We start from the raw sequence: 10710 nt of genomic DNA, 5'->3' as shown, positions 1-10710 counted from the left end.
AACACACATACACACACGAACACGCACAAAACACATGCACACACGAACACGCACAAAACACACATGCACACACGAACACAACACACGCGCATGCACACACGAACACCCACAAATCACAGACATGCACACATGAACATGCACAACACACGCATGCACAGAAAATGTGTGTGTGTGTGTGTGTGTGTGTGTGTGTGTGTGTGTGTGTGTGTGTGTGTGTGAACAGTTTTATGAATTTTAGTATGTTTCAACAAATATTAATGATTAGACAATGTATCTATATATTAGTGTGAAATTGCCCGAAAACAATACTTTTATGTATGGTTGTGTATATTTCAAGCAGAGTTATTATCCACATTTACTTTCACAATGCTAGAAACTGCTAACTTGTGTTTTTTGCAATAAATAAATTAAATAATAATACCAATTTTAATTTACTTTAGCATTCCCAAAACTGGGTCGGTTTCTGTATCTGTATATCTTAAAAGAAAACAGATACCAAAACCAGTAACGTAATTATTTTTGCTAAACCACAAGCGTAAACGGTGTTATAGTTTTTTAGTGCCCTAAGATCTCAAGGTACTGCAGTCATTCAAGCGCTGAGGTTAGTGACGCTGTAATTAAAACTGGTGAGGCTCAAACTGCGTAACGTGAGCCGAGTTTACCTCCTACGCGGCCACACCCAGCGGGGCCAATCAAGTGAGTGGTTCCTTCCCTGCTTTAATCACCGGTATCCACTACACAATAAAGTCTCCCCAGTTAATTTGCAAGGGCTACTGCAGTACGCTAAATGGCCTGAACTGGGCTGGCCCATTCACCAAGAGCTCATCTTTTCTGTCTTAAATCTTACTACCATAACAGTTTTATGCTTGGATCTGGGCAAACCACTGCAACCACACAGCGTCATTTTTTTATTCTTTCTACCACCAGACTGTTTTACTTCGAACTGGAAAGATATGATAAGACCTTAATTGGTTGTAGCAGAGGTCCTTCCTACGCTGAATGTAAATGTTTGAATGTGATCTATGTAAAATGTAACGCAGAAAAGTAGCCTACGTAGTAAAGGAGTTGGCTTGTACTAAGTGCACGGGTAAGAGTGAGATAAATTTACTTCTGCAGTACCACGATAGAGTCTCCTAGTTTATTCTTGCTACCACCGGACGATTTTATTATATTTAGGAGAATCGTTCTTATACTGGAGATGTCTGAATAATATCGTTGCGTATTACCAATCCCTTCACTACTCTCTCCAGTTAATTAAAATCGTCTGTTACCAACTTCCCCTTCACTACCAGGGTGCTAACCTAAGCTGGGTGAAATCATCCGGTATCAGCAAGAATTAAATGCATATGACGTCCTCTCACTCAAGGGCTTAAGCTCCTCCTTATTTACGAGTCACCGACACCGACTAATATCAGCTAGAATTCAGCTACGGATTTTTAATTACGGCTTATACTGTGGAGTTTCATAAAGGAGGGCCAAATTAACTAACTAGAGGCTTATGTAGAATTTATCACCGCAGTTCTTTAATCGTTGTCTACTAACTTGAGATAATCCGACTAATAAGTATCAGACGAGAATTATTAGCTCAAGAAAATATTTATACTATTTTTCATTTTCACAGGAGTCGTCATACAATGTAAATTATATGAATAACTTCCATTGTATTCATAGCCATCACCGATTCACTTAATTCAACCATACTTATTATACATTTACTCATTCACAAGTCGTATTATCCCGGTATATCAATTATTTTCCTCACACTCATAGCCTTAAATTAATTCACTTACTCATCCATACTCAATGTTGACCATGCATCGTACGCACAATGAGTCAAGATTAAAAAAATATCAATACGTGTACTGTTTCCTATTATACTCCCTTATTTCAATCACTTCAACCCGAGGACTGACGTTCTGCTATTCATCACATCTTCAGACGATTCCATTCAGTTTGAGAGACTACTTTCGAACTGGAGAAGATTCGTGAAGCCTCCCCCCTCTCCCCTCACGACTAGAGGGCTGTACTGAGCTGAATAAAATCGTTTGGTTGTTGCAAGATTAAACTAGAATATTACGTCCCACCCATGAAGCCACCTCGACACCCACACTACACCCACCATTTCCTGCCCAAATACCCACCCTAACACCCACACCACACCCACTGATTCCCACCCACATACCGACCTCAATACCCTCACTACATCCATGGATTCCCACCCACATACCCACATCACATCCACTGATTCCCACCCATATGCCCATCCTAACACCCTCACAACACCCATTGTTTCCCACCCATATGCCCATCCTGACACCCACACTACATCCGTTGACACCCACCCATATACTCACCCGAACATCCACAGTACACCCACTGATTCCCACCCATATGCCCATCCTAACACCCTCACTACACCCACTGGTTCCCATCCACACACTCACCCCAACATCCACACTGCTTCCTTTGATTCCCACCCACTTACCCGCCACAATACCCACAGTACACCTACTGACTTATTCACAAACCCACCCTAACACCCATAAGCAGCTTAATTCATCAACGTACTCCCCTTCAACACCCACACACAGCACTACAGTAACTCTATCAGCACCAGGATACAGACAGATGATTTTACTAAGTTCATGAGAGACCCCTGGAAGTGAAAAGGTTAACTAATTCTCACTGACACATCCATAAGGCCACTTGCAATACATGTGACACACACACACACACACACACACACACACACACACACACACACCATCCACCCTCATTCCCAGTACATCATTCAACTCGCTCCCACTTACTCTCACACATTCACATTAAGGGCGGAATTCTATGTGGCTTTGGAGATTCCGTAACACCACATTCTTAAAGACTTATTCTTCACATTGCATCTCAATATGCTCCCCAATTTCACGGATGCAAATTATGTCGATGTAAAAATTATTTTAATGATACAGAAGAGAATGCTAGGGCGAAATATGCAAAATATACTGCTAAGGACGAGGTGCTGGGAAGGTTCCTATGCCGCTGAATACCTTCACTCCCAAATAACGCTCATAGCCTCGTATTCTCGCAGGTTAAGGAAGCTCGCTAACACCTCTCCCTGAGCGATTTATTTTTAGATATGAGTGGTTGCTATCCTTTAGTACGTTGTTTATGCAGAGTATGGGGATATTGGAAGGATTAATGTACCGCAGCAGAAAATAGTAAGGAGGAATAAAATAAAATAAAAAGTGAATCGCCTAGGAGAAGGTGATAGGGAGCTTCCACAACCGACAAGAATACGTCCCATTTATTAATACCCTCACACACATCAACCAGCGTATCACCCACGAGCTTTTCTTTCCATAGCTTGACCACTGACTCCTTCCCATATTACAATAATCACATGCTCCTACATTCATGTAAACTAATGGTCATGAGGACAAAGCCAGAATTTGCACCAAATAAAGGGGTGATTAAGATTTAAGCCTTTCCTCTCACAGACATAATTTCGCTTTATTCTTGCAACTGTTAAACAATTTCGTTCAGCTAAGTGGAGACATTTCGTACTGAAGGAGTTGCATTTAGCCTTTATTAACTTCTCCACTACGAGACTTCTCTTCCTAAGCTGAGTAAAGTCGCCTGGTGGGAGGAATAATATAGTGAACAATACGTCATGGAACTGAAGTGGATAAGAAAATACGATTTTTCAGTAAGGAGATTCATGCCACCTGCTACAAACTGAAACCGTGTGAGCCTTAAACACTCACAAACATATGGAAAATGTGTGACAAAGTAGTAACACAAGATGGGGCCGTACAAGTCTGACTCAGTTCTTTAAAATACAGTTAAATAAGAACACAACACCCTCCCACTGTCTACAAAGTGACATATTTACACCCACCGACAACCTCACTCACAGTCCCAACCAATCGCAACCCTCCACCTGCACCTACATCTACACCCTCCACATACACCCCACACACACAGTCCCAGCCCACTAACTCCCACCTACAACATTCCCACCCACAGCTCCAGCACAATCCAACTCACATCCTCGCCCAGTCACTGCCCTATCTAACCCCACCTACTCACAACCCCATCAACTCACAACCCCATCTACCCACAACCCTATCCACCCACAACCCTATCCACCCACAACCCCATCTACCCACAACTCCATTCACCCACAACCCCACAAGCTAACTCCCACTTCATTCCACAGGCGGCCGGACAGACACCCCTCCACGTATCAGCCGAAGAGGGAGACGAACACACAGTCAAATACTTCTTTGGTGTTCACGCCAACCCAAACATAATGGACAAGTTCGGTGAGTGTTAATAAAGCAGGTTTGTAAGGCATAATAGGCTTGGTAAGTGCTGATTACGCAGGCATGGTGAGTACAACAAATTCTGTAAGTACTTATAAAGCTGGTTTGGTGAATGAAATCGGTGGTTATAGCCAGTAAAGTGCGCCTTGTGAGTGCGTGACGAGTGAGCGAGCGTTTGTACATACTCCTGTCATCATGATTTCATGTTGATATAAACTTTCATAGTCTCTGGTGAGGTAGCTGAACAATAACAGAAGAATAACTGAGCTAAAATATTTACTTTGACACGTTTTCTTCTATCTCACACACACCCTTGTTGATTTCGCCTCCTAAACGTAGGAAAAAAGTTCCTGTAAAATTATGAGCGTAATATTCGGCATTTAATTGCTAGGATTCATAAAAGAAAACAGTGTTACAACAGGAAATCATTTTTTTTTTTTTAATCAGTTTCATAGTGGAGCATGTCAACTGAAGCCCTTGGTACATTCCCTTGGAAAGCTGGGATTCCAAGTTTTTTGTCTGTTTGTTTGTTTCATGAGTAAATATACCTGTATATCCAAACACAAAATTTATTGAATTTATCTACTACCTGCTGAAAGAATCTCTTCTCCATCTCACATAGTAGAAAAGTTACTTGCCTCTAAAGACCATCGCGGTCGGGCCGTGTCCTTTCGGGCCAGGCCGGGTCGTGTCAGGCCCCTCATTTCTCGGCTGAACGTAAACATCGCTACGCTACGCTTGCTCGATTCACGCGCTGCGCTCGCCAGCTCGTAACAAGATTAGTGTGTGTTTGCAGTTTGGTGAGTGAGTGCTGTGAATTCATTGAGTTAATAAGACTAGTGAGTGTTGATGTGGCAGGTCTGGTGAATGTACGATGTTCGGTGAATATGACAATATCAGTGAGTGCCGTTTGGTCATAAGTTCGTTGAGTGATCAGTATCTCCACCTCTGTCACGGACACTTCAGGAAGCTGATGAATCTCGAATTAGTAGCGTTCAAAATTTGATACCCAATGAGATTGAGTGATGATCGTTTTTTAGTTTATTTTTTCTACTATCAGACGACTATATTTTACTTATGATAGACCTCTCGTACTTAATAGGGATATATATATAACCCTATGATTTCTAAAACTCTCCCCTAAACTGACTGATTTCTTGTGAATATACCAAGAATAAAATAAAATATATGTAACCTTAGAGCTTTATGCTTAAAACTTAAACTGCAAAGGGGAAGACAAGGCTCTAATTTACAAGGGACACCAATGGTTGCTAGCAGTAATCAGCATGCGTCCTACAATATAGAGCGAAGTCAGCAACAGTACTGAGTTTGACACATGTATTATGTTTAGTTGCTTTAATGACTAGTTAACTTTTCCGGCATGATTACTTTTTTAATATCCTGTTATCTACTGGCTATTTTATTCAGCTAATGGAAACAGTCCCATAATGGATGACTCAATAGTTTAAGGCCTAGTCATGTGACAGATGTAATTTGCTAAGTGGTTTTAATGGCCAGTTATTACCTTGCGTAGTATTTACAGAGGCTTCAGGTACAATTATTTTCTTTTTGCACTTGAAAAATGTGACAGCGTAGATCTCAGGGTTAGTAGGCCAGCTGGAATATACATATGAAAAACTGAATTTGTTTTAAAAATATCATGTGATAACTAATTAATTTATGAGAGAGACTTTAGCAGTGTAACGAATCTTTGTGATGAGCTAGAAATAATTCTTTATTGAATATAACTGAAAGGGTAAAATTTTACTTGTGGACTCTCATTGGCATTTTATTAAAATACTACATATATTATGTTTGGTGTTATCTGAATTTTTTTGACCATTTTCATCACAATACTACTTAAAATTAGGGAAGGAAATGTCCAAGAGGAAATACTACCTACTACATGAAAAAAAATAAATAAATTCACAAGTAAAATAATACCATAGATAGTTTTTCCTGCAGTTACATTTTATCCTCTTTACCCTCCCCTTCCTTGTCCTCGTGCCCAGTTCCTCGCAGACGCTCACTAACGCTCCCCTACCCTCTCAAGTCCCCCGACCCCTTACCTCCACCCTTTCCTCGCCTCCCCCTCAACTCCCCTGCCCCTCTACCCCTGCCTCCCCGCCACCACACCACCCCTCCCCAGCCTTTACTCTACCCCTCGCAGCCACCCGCTCCCTTGCCACTAACTCGTCCCCCTCCCCGCCCACTAATTCTTTCCCCCTTCCTCCTCTCCCCTCCCATGCCAGACCGCACCCCCATCCACGTGGCGGCAGAGCACGGGTTCACGACCGTCGTAGACCTCCTGGCGGAGAAGTTCAAGGCCAACGTGATGGACCGCACCAAGGACGGCTCCACGTTGGTCCACATCGCCTCGCTGCACGGTCACCCCGACACGGTCATGGCCTTCCTTAGAAAAGGTTGGTGGTGGTGACAGTAACATATTCACAGTTTAAATATCTGGGTACGTTTTTTTCCAAACTCTAGGACGGACACCTTTACTCAGTTAAGTCGACTGAACACAAATAGATTATTCTTCCAGTTGAAAAATTTTCTCGAAACTTGCTAACCTAGATTCAATAAAGGTAACGCAGTCTTACGTTGAAATATAATGTAATTTGCTGTGCATGAAAAAATGTAATGTCTTTCATGTGGGTCGTAATTGGTTTTTAGTTATTTTTTCATGGTTATACTTTTATTTACACTGGAAAGTAAACGTTGTATAAATGACCAAGCAGGTGAAGTGATCTTGACTTTGGCATTGCTTTACACGACTTTCATTGCAAGATATAACTTGCATGCCTTCAGTTTTGGATCCCCATTTTCTGTATATGGAACATGGGCATACTCCACGCACACACGGGCGCGCCCGCGCGCGCGCACACCCACACCCACCCACACACACACACACACACACACGATCACGACCATCAAGTGATAATGACCGACCCGGTGAATTACACACAATCCCCATTTTCTGTATATGGAACATGGGCATACTCCACGCAAGCACGGGCACGGCCGCGCGCGCGCACCCCCCCCCACACACACACACAAAAACCGTTTTCTGTCTGTCTGTCTCTGTCTGTCTCTCTCTCTCTCTGTCTCTCTCTCTGTCTCTCTCTCTCTCTCTCTCCCTAACATACTGGTGGAGCAGCAGAGCTGAATCACATATCTTCCTCAGGTGTTCCTCTGCACATGCCCAACAAGATGGGTGCCCGCTGCATCCACACAGCAGCACAGCGAGGCCACGTAGGAGTCGTGAACGCTATCCTGCACAAGGGCGAGCATGTCGACGTTACCACCAATGTAAGTCACCCTCCCTCCCCCCCCAAAAAAAAAAAAATCCCATATTATACTCTCTGATGTGTAGGTGCCCGAGGCTAGGCTACCGTAGTCCAGCTAGATGATCCTCCTACTTCCCCTAATGGCATTGCATGGTCGAAAAGCCTCCATTTACCGTTTTGGAGTCGAACTTTTGAGAGGCTGTTACTGAGAATGGGGCGATCTAACTACCAGACCACCTGTCGCTCTCCTCGTACACGAAAAAAAAAAAAGAAAAAAAAAATTGTCTTTCTAATGTACGCACTTCAAGCTGATCAAGGCAACCCAAGCTAATGCATGACATTTTTCATTTTTCATTAATCATCCCACCTACTTTACTAGTAGACAGTGAAAATTCAGGTACATATACTCTAACTACGTAGATCACTCCTAGAAAGCACAACCTACTGCTTAATTTTTCATATGAACAGCAAAAGAGTAAAAGTAATTTTTTTATTATGGAAACTGGACTGGTTGTAAAAAAAAAAAAGTTTCTTGCATATTCACACTAAAATTGTTAATTAACTTTGTGAGCCGACAGATTATTACATATTTATAAGTAGACTGATTCTTGAGTAAGTGTTTCAGTATCAGTACCTCCTCAAACTGTACAACGACCTCTTCGCATCCATTTATGCTCCAAGCACTTTCTTAACCTTCTTCGCAACTACCTCTTTATTCCCTTTTCTTACCCATTTTATTACTCCACTTACCTCATTCCCACAATAACCTCCTCACCCCTTTCCTTGCTGGAAATTTCTTCTTAACACTTCAGTAACTATCTCTTCCTTACTCTGAAAAAGCGTTCTGAACCCACCCTGTTCTTCGCAATTACTTCCTTATTCTAAACACTTCCTTCCACTCTTCCACCATTTTTACAACTTCCTCCTTACTCCAAATTCCTCCTTGACTCACCCACCCTTCCACAGCTGTCTCCTCCTTACTCTAGCCGCTTTCTTGACCTATCTACCCATCCGCAACCTCCTGCTAACCCCTTCCAACCCACCTAGGAATTACCGTACCTGTTAACCCCCTTCCAACCCCCCAGGACGGTTTCTCCGCCTTGCACATCGCGGTGAAGTCGGGGAAGCCAGCCATGGTAGAGGCCTTGTTGGGTCACGGCGCAAACCTCACCATGCAGGGTATGTTCTGCAATTTTTCACAGTAACAATATTTTTTAGAATATGAACTGTTCCTTCAACAAACAAACAAAACGAAATAAACACACACACACACACACACACACACACACACACACACACACACACACACACACACACACAAAACCACCTGAGTTTAATATCCAAAATTCCCCAAATTCAAGAGATAAATTATGTAGGTACCTGAATTACCGTGGCGCTAATATAACTAATGACAGGAATACGCATTATAACAGCATATTAGCGAAAACATCACACAGCACCATTATTAATTCCACTAACCAGGATAAGTTTTTGTTTTCATTCTCCGGTGTATTTTATTGCGTTTTGGAAATTTTTTCGAAGTAGACGGGTAAGTATTTTGCATTCTTTAACGTCTTAAATCCGGCTGCGTTTTTTCTTAGTTTATTTTTTTTGATGACCGGACGATTTAGTTCATCCTATGGCAGTCCTCTTTTAAAGAACGGGTTAATGAAAGCTTTATCTGAGTTCCCCAGTACAAAGAGTTTCATCAGAATACTATCGCCTAGTGGCACCAAGAATATACATCAAAGAGGCATACATTTGCGAGCAAATGCATGATATATCTCAAAGTTTGCATCGAATATATAAATAACTGTGTAAGTTGTATCTTACAAGAAAAGATTTACGCAACAAACAGATTACAAGGCAAGTTCAAAACGAACTCACCCCGTATCGTGTTGTGAGACGATCCTGTCTCCCCCACTCCCCCAACGGCTGTGCCGTAAAATATATTTAAAGCTTTAAATGATAGTTTAATGATTACTATTTTTTTTTTTTTAAGAATAACAGGCTCAAGTACTTGTAATTTTCTTTTCATTAGGCCCAGCAATACAGGGAAGAGGCGTGGCACCTAGCGTTGCTAAAAAAGGAAAAACATCACCAAGGAAAAACAATGGGATATGTAACTGCCACTGAACTGAACGGGTTAAACCCATTTTCTGTAAATTCAGTCTTTAATATTTCCAGGCGGTGCTGCGAGGGAGTCAGCGCTTCACTTGGCCGCTCGTGTGAGGGACGGTGAGAAGTGCGCCGAGATGCTACTCAAGTCAGGGGCCGATGCTAACCTGCCCAAGGACGACGGTCAGACGCCCCTCCACCTCGCCGGACACCACGGCAACCTGAAGACACTCAAGATGCTGCTCGAGGACGAAAACGCTAAGCCTCTCATACAGTCTAAGGTACAGTAGCAGGCAAATTTTTATACCCATATCCTTCTGTTATACATATCAACCTCTTCTATTCCTATACGCTTCCTCTACCCATACCCTGCTGTTATACATATCAACCTCCTCTATTCCTATACATACCATCTTAACTACTGTATATCCACCTCACTGTATCCTCGATTTAAAAAAAAAAAAAAAAAAAAAAAAAAAAAAACAGTATCGGCATCCTGGGTCGGACAAGATGTGAAATGCTTCGTTTCTGGCTCAGTCATATAATATTGGCATACCGGTGTCGTATGCACGGACTAACTTATCCTGAAAGTCACCGTTCCTCTCAGTGCGCATGCGCCGAGTGGCCGTTTAGCTTCTATTTTGAAAGTATCCGCATGTTATCTCAAATTTTGTGCCATTTATCAACAACATTATATGAAATACATGTGTCAGGAAGATAGTTGGATGTTTTATCGACCTGTAGGTAACTATAGGTGGATATATGGATATATATAAATATATATATGTATGTTACAGGCAGATTGTGAAATTTGTCATTTCGTGAATTGAAATTAGTTTACTTTAGGTTTATTTAGGTTAGGTTGATCTAGGATAAGGTTAGGTTAAGATTAGGTTAAGTTTGGTTAGGATAGGTTAATTTAGGCTTAATAGAGAAGGGAACGGTAACTTCCAGCATAAAGTATGACACCGGTTTAAATC

At 41.9% G+C, this 10710-nt stretch overlaps 1 protein-coding gene across 1 annotated transcript in view; it reads left to right on the top strand.

Annotated features, from left to right (window-relative positions):
- The window catches only part of nompC (no mechanoreceptor potential C), a 323022-nt gene that overhangs the window by 264736 nt on the left and 47576 nt on the right, over positions 1–10710 (top strand). The window contains exons 7-11 of the mRNA XM_080275921.1: positions 4217–4322; positions 6575–6745; positions 7510–7634; positions 8698–8791; positions 9800–10011. Coding sequence (XP_080132047.1) covers positions 4217–4322; positions 6575–6745; positions 7510–7634; positions 8698–8791; positions 9800–10011 — 708 coding nt within the window. The remainder of the gene's footprint in view (positions 1–4216; positions 4323–6574; positions 6746–7509; positions 7635–8697; positions 8792–9799; positions 10012–10710) is intronic.

Source organism: Coenobita brevimanus, chromosome 63, assembly GCF_032717465.1.
Source record: "Coenobita brevimanus isolate Jiangsu-jjx chromosome 63, ASM3271746v2, whole genome shotgun sequence".
Lineage (NCBI taxonomy): Eukaryota > Metazoa > Arthropoda > Malacostraca > Decapoda > Coenobitidae > Coenobita > Coenobita brevimanus.
This window is presented reverse-complemented; position numbering and strand designations above follow the sequence as displayed.